We start from the raw sequence: 14198 nt of genomic DNA on the forward strand, positions 1-14198 counted from the left end.
CTCACCACGTTCCATTCATAGCGAATGGCACCCAACAGAGGTGCCCCCGCTCACGCCGAGGAGGGAGGGGGCGAGTTCCGTGAAGAGGTCTCGCGGCGTTACGGTTTCGGCGCGGCATCTTAACAAAACCGCAAAACCACCGGGCCCAGGGCAGCCCAGTATGACCCGATGCGAACCGGGCCGTCATCGGCCGTCATCGGCCGACACCGCCCGTACCGCGTATGGTCCACTTCCTAGCCGAGCGGGGCCGCCGGTCGGAGATGCGCAGCGGTCCCCAAACAGCCAGCAGAGCACAGTGCCAGCGGGTGGGAGGCCCCAAGCCTGCCCTCAAATGTGCTGACCGCGTTCGCAGCCAGAACCAGAGGCACCAAAGGGCTCTCTTGTTCCAGAGCCCTGACAGCCCCACGTTCCCCCACTGACGCACGCATTTCGCTGCGGACGCTGGGACCGGGGGGGGCCTTTCACTGGGGAAGCACAGAGAGGAAGCCAGCCCTCCGCGTCGTCCCTGTGCACCTGGGCTTTTCGCACCTCACAGACACACCTTGCGGTCGCAAGGGCAAGAAGCTGGCTCAAAGGACTTGCTCAGGGGTCGAGGAGGAGGAAATGCAGTGGTTTCTAAAGCCGGCTGCAGGCTCGGGTCAGGGCAGGAGAAGGTGAAGGATGCAGTCGCAACGTGGGCTGACCCAGAGGGGAAGGAAGGCCTGCCAACGGCAGTATTAAGTGAATAAATTTTAAGTACTTAAGTCATTGAAAAACCGACTGAGTTGGCTGATTTGGGGCCAGGGGCAAGAACCCACAGGGGTGTTGGGTCCCCTTGAGGCACCAGAGAGCAAGGCAGACATCAGAGGCTGAGGGGACCAGGGGAAGGCTCTGAGGTCAAAGCGGAGACGATTCAAGGGTGAAGAAAGAGAGTCCTTCCACCCGCCAAACAATCACGGAAGCAGATAGCACAGTTGGGGCCAAGCGGAAATACCCAGCCCCGAATCCGGGACGCAGCACGGAGAGGCCCCAGAAGCACATCTGCAGGCATTTCCAGGTGCTCAGAGGACAATCTCGGGACAAAATAGGGTCCTCAAAACGGGATCTGGAAATAGGATCTCAAGAAAAAGAGTCTTACTTTTCCAAAGAAGACAGGGCCGACACAAGATGCCCCGCATCACTCATCGTCGGGGAAATACAAATCCAAACACCGGTCAGAGCGGCTAAAAGTAACAACCCAAGAAACAACGGGTGTTGGTAAGGATGCGGAGAGAGGGCAACCTCTTGTACTGTTGGTGGGAATGCAAACTGGTGCAGCCGCTCTGGAGAACGGTGAGGAGGGTCCTCAAGAAACTACCCAGCAATTGCACTACTAGGTATTTACCCAAAGGATACAAAAATACTGATTCAAAGGGGTACATGCACCCCAGTGTGTCAGCGGCCCTATCAACGAGAGCCAAGCCAGGGAAAGAGCCCAAGTGTCCTTCGGCTAAATGAACGGATAAAGAGGGCGGTGTCGTATGCAACGGAATATTACTCGGCCGTCAAGAAGAAGGAAATCTTGCCTTTTGCAACAACGTAAACAGAACTGGAGGGTGTTACGCTAAACAAAGTAAGTCAGAGAAAAATAAACATATGATTTCACTGATCTGTGGAATTTAAGCAGAACGGCGGAGCATATGGGAAGGGGGGAGAGAGGGAGAGAAACCACCAGAGACTCTCAACGATAGAGAAGGTGGGGTGGGGGCGGGGCCGGATGGGGGAGGGGCGTTGAGGAGGGCGCCTGTTGGAATGAGCCCTGGGCGTCGTATGCAAGGGATGAATCACCGAATTCCCCTCCCAAAGCCAATCTCACGCTGTACGTGAACTAGAATTTAAACGAAAATGTTCGAAAAGAAAGGAAAGGAGTCTTGGTTCTTTTTACTTAAAGTTATGCCTCTGTCAAGTGCGACGGCCTCCAGAAAGTCAGGGTCTCATTCCGCCTCCGGCTTCCCCCTCTGGCACTCACAGCTCGCAGGGAACCACGCTGCGACCCTCGGTGGAGCCAGGGCAGGGAGGAGCCCACCGAGAGCCGTGCCACGCGGCTGTGGGGAGGGACTTCTCCGGGAAGGGCCGTGGAAGGCCCAGGGAGGGGAGGGGGGAGGCAGCAGGGGACGTGCCTCGGTGCCCGGCAGAACCAGCTGGCAAGGCAGGAGGGGACTCGGAGGGAACAGCGGGGCTTCCGGGACCTACAAAGCACAGAGTGCCTCCTGGTCACGCTGAGCCCACCTAGAAGAACAGGGCCGACACCAACGAGCCGCGCCCACGGCCCAGACACAGCACCCCGGGTCCCCGCCCGGGACACAGCCCCCCAGATGCCTTTCCGGCAGGTCCCTGACCAGGACCCCCGGCCGGTGCCCGCTCTGAATAGAAGGTCTACGATCCCGCAGCCCAGCCAGAGTGATGGCCTGCGACTTTCTTGAGTTAAGCCAGAGGACTTCCGTCTGGCCTGCTGAGCGGGTTTGTACTTCACATTTTTTTAGGCCGAGAGAACACAAAAGGCAAGAACTCTGTACTGTTTCTCAAGGATCTGAACATCACAGAGGAATGAAGGCTAGACCGAGGGTTCTGACACAGCCCCCCAGACCCTACACCCTAGGGCCTGCCGCCCTCCACGGCCACCCCTACACCATCACGCCTCGCCCCTCACTCCTCACCAGGGCCAGCTTGCTGTCCATGCTCCTCTGGTGCTCATAGGTGAGGTCACAGGCGACACACAAGGCGTTGCCCAAGCCTCTGGTCAGCAGCAGGTTGGGGTCGGCTCCATGGGACAGAAGCTCCTTCACGATCTGGACACAGACAGGCTCGTGAGCCCCCGCCAGGTCCCCTCCCTCACATGTGGAGATCGTCCCGGAGTAAGGCTCTCACAGTTCTGAGCACAGAGACGGCCACACCTGGGCCTCACGGGGGCCCCACTTGGGCACTTGCTGGGCCTCTCACTGCTGCCCGGCTCAGAGCGCAACGCTGGGGCATGGAGAGGGCACGCGGGGGCCCCCAGGGAGGGCTGCAACACACGCCGGGGCAGCCCAGGCCTGGCACTTTCTCTGCACGCTGTCCGCTTGCTCCAAAGTGCTCCTGGCTCGTGTCCTGCTCTCCGGCCCAGGGGCCAGTGTGGCGCCTGGTGCACCTCCCGGAAGGCCTCGTCCCTGAAACCCGTGTGCCTTTGCCCTCCGGGCACCTGAGCCACTGCGCTCACCTGACCAGACGCAGAGTGGGGCACATCTCACTCGCTCCCTGCCGGGTCCCCAGCCACTGGCCCTAGTGCCACCAGGAAGCCAGGAGTGAGAGCGGCTTGGCTGGACGTGACACACACCGTGGGGCTCTCTCAAGAGCTTCCTTGCCCCAGAGGGCAGCTCTCTACGCTTCCGCGCCCCGCCTACCCACCCGGGCACAGAGCAGGTGCACCAGCCCTCATCCACAACGCCTTCGTCTCCTCCGGGCCTCTGCTGACAGGTCACCTCCCCAGGGAAACCCTTCATCATTCTCTATCCCTTATCCAGCTGTTACTGTCTTCGTAGCGTTCGTCACTGCCTGAAATGCTGTGACACACCGGATTGTGGTCTGTCTCCTACAACTAGAATACAGGATCCTTGAGAGCAAAGACCTTGTCGTATTTGACCCCTGATGCCTAGAATGGTGCCCGCCCGGCACACAGTGGATGCTCAAAAATAACAGTGAAGTGAAAGGATGAACGGACGGATGGATTATAGATCAAGGGGAGGAAGGGAAGGAAGGGAAGGAAGGGAGGGAGGGAGGCAAGATGGATGACGGATGGTTGGCGGATGGATGAGTGGGTGAGGGTGAGTAGATGGAGAGATGTGTAGACAGAAGGGTGGGGGTAGGTGAATGGACGGACCGACAGGTGGATGGATTAATGGCGAACAGACACGTTCTCGGCAGCAGCAGGAGATGGGCATTGGCCGAGGTGCCCTTCCCGGTGCACTGAGGACTCAATGCCTGGGACGCTGGGCCGCCTTCCCTCCTATACCCTTCTCTGAGGAGCTCCATCCACTGGAGAGGGGATCCCCCACGCCCCTTACCCCGTGCCGTCTCCAAGCCACCACGGCAACAGCAAACCCCAAAGACTGACCGGGGCGGGGGCCGCTGAGCGGCACAAACGTCGCAGGTGAACCGCCGGCGGGTTGGGGACACGCTCACCAGGTCGTTGCCGCTGGCGATGGACAAGGAGAGCGGGGAGTGGCCGCTCCACAGCACGTTGGGGTCCGCTCTGTGGGAGAGGAGGAGCCGGACTGTGTCCCTGGCACACTGGGTGAGGAGAAAGGCAGGACGGCAGGTCAGAGGTGCCCGGACTCCCGGGAGCACCGGACGTTGAGCATGACCTCAAACGCCACAAAATCAGGTCTGCCGCTTGGTTGCCACCTCCGCCACACCAGCACCTTGCCTCTTCCGAATCTGGGACGGTGGGACGGACGGACGGACGGGGGGTGGATCCTCGAACTGGGAGGGGGCTTTCCAGACACACATCGTTTCTGACGCGAAACGGGAAGGGCACGCGGCGCGCAAATCGCCCCGAAGCTTGTTTTCAGGGGAAGGGGAGAGTCGGGACCGCACGACCGTGGCGGCAGGGCTGGCCCAGCTCCAGGGCTCAGGAACCACGCAGGGCAGCGCTTGAGAGGAGTGGCCCTTGCATTGCAGCTTCAACTGCTGAGTGAGCGCTCTTTGAGGGCCCGACTCCCCCTGCAGGTGTGTGGACCCTGTGCACCGGCCTCCCTCCAAGCGCACGCCCCTTCCCCCTCCCGCCCTGGCCAAGCCCAGTAGGTGCCAGCCCAAACCTGCTGAGGGGCTCTCCCTCCCCTCCTCCCCCCGGAACACTGCACGGCTGGACGGCGGCAGCCCCCATCTCTCAACAGGGGCGCGAAGCTGCCATCTGCCCTCGGCCTACCGACGACCCAATGACCCTGGACCTAATGGTGACGGTGCCTCTACTGTCTCCCGGCTTTGTTTCCCCGTAGCGCTTCCAAATCTATAATCAGTGCAAGGATACAGGCGTGTGGGGTGGGAAGCTCTGTACTCACAGCCCAGGCCTGGCACGCGCGGCCCGGGCCCGGGTCAGCCTGCCCTCCCGGGGCCGAGCCGTCTCTGCTCCTAGCGTGGGGCGCGGGCAGCCCTGAGGGCTCTGCTCAGCCCAGTGGCCGGAGCCCGAGGAGCACGGACCAGGGACGCCACGAAGCAGGGGGGGTCTGGGCGCCTCCCACCTCCGCTCCCTCGCCCCCCGCCCACCCTCACGCAGGCCCTCCCTCCCTTGCAACAGGCAGCACATGACTCATCACCACGCTGTGCGGGGGCAAACCACCCGTGCCACAGACCCGAGAAGCCGGCTGCGATTTTCACCTTGTGGCTGCGTAAACGGAGGCTCAGCTTACTACGTGCTCCGAGGCCTAGCGGCCCGGGCGGCGCTGGCCACTACAGCACAGAGTGAGGTTTGGTTCCCAGCTCCCCCCCAGGCCCACCTCTCGGCCTCCTCTGAGAGGCTCCCGCGCCGGAGGGTCAAAGCCCAGGGCTCCGCAGGACAGGCCCAGCCTTGGGGTCCCGAGTCAGAGACGGTGACTGACTGGAGCCGTGGGCTCGCTGCCCTGCCCCGCCCCCACCACATACAGACACACGGGCCCGCGTCCCCGAAGCACCACAGGCAGAGCCTGCTCACGCGTGCACACGGAGACACGAGCAGACCGGCCTACGACGACGAGCTCGCACACGGAACGCACGTGCACCCGCCCACGTCCACGCACTCGCGCGTGCGCACGTTCAGATGCGCGTGCGCACACACACCACACACGCACACCAAAAGGCCCGGCTCACCTTGTAGCTGTCCTCACGCTCACAGGCCACGTGCAGGGCCGTCCTGCCCCCCTCATCCGGCACACACGTAGGCCTGCTGTGGTAGATGCCGGCCGGGCCCGCTTCATTGTTGAGCTTCAGGCTTGAAGGCAACAGGTCTAGCTGTGCAGACAGGGGGGACCAGCGCTGGCCCCGAGCCTCGCCCCCCAGGGCCCAGACACTCAGCTCCCGCCCGGCCAGGCTGGGCCGGAGACCCGGCGGGTGCAGACTCACACGTAGACGGGTTCCCACAGGCCAGGAAGAGCATCCCTCCCCAGACCGCGGGGCCCAGCACCGTCCCGCGAAACCCTCTCGAGCGCGACAGTGCATCCCCCACGCGCCCCGGAGAGGGTCGGCGGGGCGCACACGCTGGGGCGGGCCCCGCTGGCTTTGGGGCACACGGAGCAGTAGCCGACCCCGTTCAGAGCAAGGGCAATAAAGGTACCACCGTGTGCAGGGGCGCCTCCTGGGGCCCGCGGCACCCCCCGCCCCCCGCGGCAGGACAGGGCACCTTGCTCGGCTTGTACACGTCATCCTCGTCGGCCACCCTGGCGTCCACGTCGGTGACAGTGTGCAGGAGCAGCTCCGTTATCCTGACGCCCTCCTCCCCGGGAAGGGCGGCTGCGATGTGCAGGGGGGTCAGGGCCCCCAGCTGCAGAGGCCACACGGGCAGGGGTGAGGCCGGGCTCCCAGGTGAGCAAAACCCCCAGGCTGAGAGCCCCGTCCAGGGCGGGAGCGCGGCCGCTCGTGCCACACCTCTCAGAGACCCCAGGGCACCATCCGGGCCTCACGTGACGTTCAGGACATCGAGGCCCGCCCGCACGGGACCACGGACACGCACCCTCCAATTCCATCTACCAGCCCTGCAGACGCAGAGGGGCCCCGGTGGGCCAGCCTCACTACAGCCCGCCCTTCCTGCCGGGCCTCCACGGGATGGATGCCACCGGTGGATGGTCCTGCGGCTCCTGACTCCGGTTCCCGCCCAGACCTGTCCTTCTCCGCCCACAGCAACCCTCCAGCCACTCCTGGGAGAGCCACGGGCTACTGGGCCGTGCTTGGTCAGGGCCAGCCTGGAGGGAGCACAGCCGACTGGGGGAGAGAGCCCGGCCGGGAGCACGCAGCACGAGGGGGCGGAGGCACAGGGCCGTCCGTGTCCCGCAACCGGAACCCGCAAAGCAGGGTCTCGGGGAAACATGAGGCGCCCTTGGAGAAGAGTCGGGAGGACATCAGTCCACGGCGCACAGGCGCTCTCCTCCTCCTCCCCCTACCATCCACCCCAACAGTTTACTAAAGCCCAATGCCTCCGAAGGAGGACTGTGTAAGTAACAGGCGATCGACTGGGAATGAACGAAGGCGAGAATAAGTGAACCGATTCGGAGCCATGTTGAGAGGTTACGACCTTAGTTCCCAAGGCAGAGTCCAATCGGTAAACCTGAAAGATTATCACGAGGTTCCCTGGGTCTCCCGCGGACATGCCACTGTCCCGCGCTCACGCTCCCAGATGCTCAGAAAAGAAGGGGCGCGCGGTCCGGCCGAGGGGCTGGCCACACGAGACCCGCCTGCCCCCGAACAGGGACGCCGGGCGGCGGCCGAAGCCGAAAGAACCCGCCAGCCTCGGCCGCGCCGCACCCTCTGACCGCTCGCCTCACGGGCCCCCCGCCAGCCCGGCCCTGCCCCCCGGTCCCCACCCCCAGCCCGCGGGCCCTACCTCAGCCGGGAGCCGGACGTCGGTCCTGGCCCCGTTCTCCAGCAGCAGCCTCACCCCGGCCACGTCCCCAGCCTTCACGGCAAAAAAAAGGGCCTGCATGGGCACGCGGCACAGGTTGGGGTCCGCGCCTCGGTGCAGCAGCAGCTCGATGGTCAGCCGCCTGGTTCTGCGTCTGAAAGGACCAGGGTGACACAGTCACAGGCTGGGGACAGGCACGGGACAGCACCCCGGTCCCAGTCGGGACCGACGCTCCCCGGTAAAGGGGGCTCGGGAGGGCGCTGAACGTGTGGCACCTGAGCCCCAGCATCCACGGCCTCTCCCGGAACCGCCCGGGACCCTGCCTCCCCGAGGCCACTGGCCCCCGCCCGCCCTGGACCGGGGCCGCTCCCGCCGTCGCCACACCTGAGCCGGCCCCCGCCGGGCTGGAGTCCAGACGCAGCCCCGTCCCACCCCAGTGTCCCGTGCTCACTCGGCCTTGCTCGGGTCATCCGCCACACGGGGCGTGAGGTGGGGACCAGCCCTCCCTCCTGGGGTGGCTGTAAGCGGATGACACAGAGCACCCAGCACACGTAGGGCACAACACCGTACCCAGACACGCAGGCACGCACGCCCACCCACGACACGCACACTGCACAGGCACACAGGTACCACACACACAGCACACACACGTACACACACGCACGTCACCCACGATGCGCACGACCACACGCATGCACACCACACACACACACACATACACGTGTGCGTACATACACACGGGCACGTGCCACACAGAGCACACACGTACACACATATACGCACACAGCACACTCGCACACACACACCCATACATGGCTACCACACGCATCCACATGCACACACGTATACACACACACTGGGCACATATGTGTGCGGGTATATAGGAGTGTACGTGGCTGTGCAGGTGCGGGTTGGGAGAGTGCGTGTCCGCGGGCGTGTGCAGGTGCATGTGAGTGTGTGCGGGTGTTCAGGTGTGTGTGTGGGGGGGGGCACATGTACATGAGCACCTGCACCTTGGAAGCCACAGGGCACATCTCCTAGCCTCTCACTGCCACCGTTCCCCTAAGGTCACACCCAAGCCCCAACCCTGAGCCATGCACAGAATGCCCACGCTAAGACCCTGGAGGCAGCGCGCAGGACGGGCCCCACGCACCCCTGTAGGCCCGGGGGGTGTGGGACACACACCTCTGGAAACACCTCCTCCTAGTGGCCAGGGAGGTGATGCTGGCCCACCGAGCAGGAGATCCCCCCGTAGAAGTGACCGCCCACACCCCCGCGACCTACTCCACCGCGGCCAGCGCCATCTTCCTCACGGTGCCCTTGTCGAAGCCGGTGGCACTGAAGCAGGGGGCCTTCGGCATGCTGCGGGCCTGGGCGCTCCTCTCCAGGAGGTCCCGGGACAGCCCGAAGGAGAAGTTGCGCACACAGGCGGCGGACTCGAAGTCCGTCTCCTGGCTGCCCGGCGCGCACCTGTCCAGACTCCCCTCCGTGCCATCCGGCCCCTTCTCCGGGTCACTGGAACTGTCCCACGGTGACAGGTCCTGCTTCCGAGGGCTGCTCCCCAGGTCGGGGGACTCCTGGGACAGCCGGGCACCCGGGGAGAGACGGTCCTCCTCGCCGCCCCACACGACGGACTTCTGCTCCCGGCTGCCTGGGGTGGGCGCCAGGTCCTTGAAACAGATGGACTCCATGGCCATTTCAGGGAATGAGAAGGCAAGGTTGGGATTCACTGGCATATTTGGAGCTTCCTTTGGAAAGTACCAAAAGAGAGAGGGACAGAGAGAGAGAGAGAGAGAAAATTAGAAGAAAGAAGAAAAGAAATCAGAGTGACAATCCTATCTAACTAATGAACCAGCCCTAAAGGCTGGCAGTGACCTTCAAGGCCTCTAGCTGACCATGCTAAAGCACTCTGCAAAAACCGAGAGAGGGAAGCACGCATCTCAGGGGCCTCACACAGAAACCTGAGCCACATGGCAGCCACCAGCCACACGTGGCACCCGAGCTTTCGGCGTGAGGCCCATCCCAAACCGGTGTGTGCGTGGCCAGAGAAAGAATGCAGACTGCCCTCCCGTCTTTACACTAATGACCCAATGAAATGGTAAATTGTGGAGACACCAGTGAAATAAAATGCGTCCAAATTAATTCCACCTGTTCCACCTCTTTTTCCTGTGGTTCCTAGAGGCATCTGCGCGACACTCACGACCAGCAGCGCGGCTCACACTACGGTCCTGCCCGCGGAGGCCGCCCCGCAAGCCCGATGCACAGCCTCTGCGTCCCCGGTGCGGTCCCGGGACCAGCAGCATCCTCGTGGCCAGGGATGCAGATCCTGGGCCCCGTCCCAGAGCCGGGAGGCAGGATCCCTGGCAGTGGGGCCCTACCCCCTGCGACCCACATCTGTGAAGGGCCGGATGGCAGACAGAGGCGGCTCCGTGGGCCGGGGCCCTCTGCCGGGACGGTGCGCACAGGGTGCAGGTGGCGGAGGGGCGCGCTGCCCACCCGGAGGCGGCCGGTGAGGCCCGGCACGGGGAAGCCACCCGGTTCCTTGGACTCGGGAAAGGGCGGGGAGCCTGCCCTGGGCTGGAAGAGAGTAACTCTTCTCAACCATGTGTGCGGTGCGTGAACTCGTTTGGGTCTGGATTCATTTATCTCCAGTCTAAAAGGAAGGTTACGTGGGAACCCGGGAAAATTGCCTGGGTGGGATCCCACAGGACTTAACAAAGTTTTCAGGTGAGATGCTAGTGTCTGCGGTGTGTTGAGAGGGAGACAGAAGAACGTGTCTCCGGCCGACGTCTCTGGCCGAAGCGAGCCGACGGGGAACCCACGCTACGATGAGCGCAGCTGGCGGGGGAGGCGGGGTGCGGACGTGGTGCGTGAGCCGCGTGCTGGCAGCTGCTTAGTCTCGGCGACGGGTCCACGCAAGCTCCCACACGTGCCACTGTCTTCGCTTACAATGTGTGCGTGCCATGTTTTCCAGAATAAGAAGTTTCAAAGAAGAGGAGAGGAGCGATCTTTACCAGTGTTTTAAGTGGACAAATAAAACCCTTTCTGGGGCTCTCGCTGCCTTCACCAATAATGACTGAGGCTTCCCCTGCGGCCAGGGTCCCCCCGGAAGATGCTCTGGGCTTGGAGAGGCTGTGGCGACAAAGTCAGCCCCCGTCCCCAGAAGCTCCCGGCCGAGGGGCGACACAAGGACCGACACAGTCTCCCCCCGTCCCCGTTCCTACGATCACATTGAAACTGAAAGTTGGTCGTGACTCTGAGTTAACAACCTCTGACCAGGAAGGAGAAGGCACACGTTAACGCTGCTACGAAAACAAACCCTCCACCGCAGTCTTCCTGCGGGGATGTCGCCTCCCTCCTCCCAGGGACCACCCCCCCCGCCCCGCCTCCCGCACACAGGACCATCCAGGGCAGCAGGGCCTCCGGTGGGCTCCCCGCGTGCACCTGCTCACCACACACAATGGGGCCCCGGCCGGTGTGCCCCCACCCACCCTGGACTCTGATGACCTGGTGCGGCCACACGTCAAGAACCACAGGCCGGGGAGAGCCGGGGCCCTGGAGAGGCAGAGGTTCAGGGAGCGTCTGGCGGCTGAGGGAGGCTGTGCACCATGGGCACAGGCCGGGGTGCAGTAAGGGCCTTTCCCCGAGGAAGAGATTCAGGAGCCCGCGATGAGGTGAGGGAAGGACCCCACCAAGGGGACGCTGTCCAGTGCCGTCCCCTGACCCACCCGGGAGGGGCCCCGACCACGCTCAGAGAAAGCCCCAGCCCCTCCGAAGGCTTTCTCGGCAGCTGTCAAGGCCGGGCGGCCTCGCGGGGCTGACAGTTAGGGTCCAGGGTTTCCTGAGGGGCGGCAGCGTGCCCCCTGCAGGCACTGCCCCTCAGGCCGGTGCTCAGAAGACAGACACCAGGGTGCCCTGTGCTGTAGGGAGCCAGCCCCTGGGCATCGCCCGCCCCGGGCCGGGAGGCCCCCAGTCCGCACTGGAACCAAGCGTCAAGAGATGCCACCGTGGCGACAGAGTGGTTCCTCAGTGAATGAGACACGGGACCTCCATGTGATCAGCAATCCTATTGCTGGGCCTACACCCAAAACCACCGGGAGCAGCTCACACCAATGCCTGCCTGGGGAAGCTCCAGGCGACATTATTCACGATGGGCAAAGGTGGGCCTCACTCCTTCCCTCACTCCCCGACCCTGTGATTCCTTCCCTGAAGCCCGCGGGAGGGGTCTCAGAGCCCCAACCACTGCGCGTGGGGCTCACGTGGGACACACATCCCTAGATGTCATGCCGGCCCCGTCCCCCCCTCCGACTCCCCGCCCACAGGCCTCAGTGTCTGCTCACCCCATCTGAACCTGACCTGTGCAAGGCGGGGGGAGATGCACTGCTGGGTGGAGAGACGGACAGGTGGATAGTAGACGGGGCACGGTGCTGGGAGCCGCAGGGCCACGGGGCTGACGTGGGACTTGGGCGCCATCCTCTCAGCGATGTTGGGCTTAAAGGACGTGGACGGGTAGTAGAGGAGGAAGCACATGCTGAGCGGCGTGAGGCCCTCGTCCGTGTACTTGTTCACGTCGGCCCCGCTGTCCAGCAGAAGGTTGACAATGTCAGTGTGACAGTGAACCTGGAGGGAGAAGGCCAGCCTCACGAGGACGGCAGGCATCCCGGCAAGGCCCCTGCTGGAGGACGGTGGCCCCACTGAGGGGAGGCGACCCGGCACTGGGACTCACAGTGGCCGCAGCAAGCACAGTGTAGCCCTTGGCATCGGCCACATCGGCACTGGCGAGGTCATCCCTGAGGATCCTGTAGACCCAGTCGTAGTCCCCTTCCTCGGCCCGCAGGATCATCTCCTTGGAAAGCTGCTCCTTGGGCCCATGGTGCGCAAAGCCGCTCCGGTCCCCCTCCAAGATGGCACCCATGTTCCAGCTGGTGTGGGCCTTCTTGTTCCTGGAGACACAGCGGGGACCCTGGGCATCCCTGGTTCATCAGTCTCTCCATTTGTGCTGGGGAAGGGGTTCTCAAGGGAGGGACCCTGCGCGGGAAGGAGGCCAGGGATACACATGGGTCTGGCACTCAGCACCAAGCGCTCACATCCACTTCTCACTCACTCTGCTATTTGAGTAGAGAGTTTGCAAGTCCCATGGCCCATTCACCACCACGTACTTCAGCCTCCTGTGCACACATCACCTCCTTCATGGTCAAGAACCTATAGATTTATGGCAGCTTCTGTACCCAACACTTATCAACAATTACTGGCTCAGTTGATGTCTGAATGATGGATGGGTGGATGGGTGGATAGATGGAGGGATGGAGGGGTGGAGGGATGGATGGATGGATGGATGGATGGATGGATGGATGGATGGATGGATAGGTGGATGGGTGGACAGAGGTGTAGATGGCTGGATGGGTGGATGGGCAGGTGAGTGGATGGATGGGTGGATACAGGGATGGGTGGATGGGTGGATAGGTGGAGGGGTGAAGGGGTGGAGGGAGGGATGAATGGATGGATGGGTGGGTGGATGGGAAGATGGAGGGGTGGGTAGATGGGTAGAGGGGTGAAGGAGTGGAGGGATGGAGGGATGGAGGGATGGATGGGTGTATGGATGGGTGGATGGAGGGGTGGGTGGATGGAGGGGTGGGTGGAAGGATGGATGGATGGGGGTAGATGGATAGATGGGTGGGTGGGTGGATGGACGGATGGAGGGGTGGGTGGATGGATGGGCGGGGGGGATGGGTGGGTGAGTGGACAGAGGAGTGGGTGAGTGGATGGACGGATGGAGGGGTGGGTGGATGGAGGGGTGGAGGGGTGGGTGGGTGAATGGGCGGGTGGGCGGGTGGATGGAGGGGTGGTAAATGGATGGGTGGGTATATGAATGCATAAGTAACCACTTGTGCTTACAAAACCTGGATTCTAAAATACTTTAGTTATATCTGAGGACAAAGTTTAGTAAATGAAAATATTCTTAACATTTTAACTTAAAAAAATCAGTTTTCATCAGGTGGCTGCCTACTTTTCCAGGGCTGGACTGGGTTGGGGGTTTGGAGACTGGGTTGGTCTTTGGAGACCAACGGAGCAGCTCCACGCCTTCCCAGACGTCGAGAAGCCAGAGGCTCAGCCAGCCCCCAGCCCACCCCTACCCGGCTCTCCCACCCTCGGCTCTCTGCTCAGACCTGCTCTCAGACATCTCTTCGTGTGCACCTCGTGTGCAGACATGACCCACAGAGGCTGGAGCACGGGCTCCGACCTGCACAGAGCAAACACACGCAAGGTCTCAGAGCCAGGATTTGAACTCGGCTCCATCAACCCGGCTGACCCTATTCCACAGCTCCTCCCAAGGCTCTACACTCTTCTAGGGACTGCCCTCACTCCGTGCTCCCCAGCAACCTCCTGACCACTCCTTCTCCCGAGAGCAGGTGAGCAGGATCCCGGGCCCCTGTGCAGACATCGATGCCACAGCACCCGCCTGCACCTGCATGCTCGCAACCCGGGGCGTGTGTCCCGGCTCACCGGCCCCGCACGGCTCTCCCTCCCCCTTCGTCGTTGCACTGCCTCAAACAGGAGAAGCACCTTTACGTGAACCCAAGAAATAACCCCGCGAGTCACTCAGCCAGGTGCCAGA

At 62.9% G+C, this 14198-nt stretch overlaps 1 protein-coding gene across 22 annotated transcripts in view; it reads right to left on the reverse strand.

Moving 5' to 3' along the window:
• Positions 1-14198, reverse strand: part of ANKMY1 (ankyrin repeat and MYND domain containing 1) — a 51318-nt gene that overhangs the window by 16469 nt on the left and 20651 nt on the right. For 17 of the 22 annotated variants that reach the window (XM_023259960.2, XM_023259952.2, XM_023259945.2 and 14 more), the window contains 9 exons: positions 12309-12525; positions 11939-12202; positions 8867-9330; positions 7565-7736; positions 7256-7288; positions 6368-6508; positions 5839-5979; positions 4177-4284; positions 2676-2807 (listed from right to left, as the gene is read on the reverse strand). In XM_023259960.2, coding sequence (XP_023115728.2) covers positions 2676-2807; positions 4177-4284; positions 5839-5979; positions 6368-6508; positions 7256-7288; positions 7565-7736; positions 8867-9330; positions 11939-12202; positions 12309-12525 — 1672 coding nt within the window. The remainder of the gene's footprint in view (positions 1-2675; positions 2808-4176; positions 4285-5838; positions 5980-6367; positions 6509-7255; positions 7289-7564; positions 7737-8866; positions 9331-11938; positions 12203-12308; positions 12526-14198) is intronic. The other 5 variants (XM_045034717.1, XM_045034713.1, XM_045034718.1 and 2 more) reach the window with 5 other exon arrangements.

The sequence above is a fragment of the Felis catus genome, chromosome C1 (genome assembly GCF_018350175.1).
Source record: "Felis catus isolate Fca126 chromosome C1, F.catus_Fca126_mat1.0, whole genome shotgun sequence".
In the NCBI taxonomy this organism is placed as follows: Eukaryota; Metazoa; Chordata; class Mammalia; order Carnivora; family Felidae; genus Felis; species Felis catus.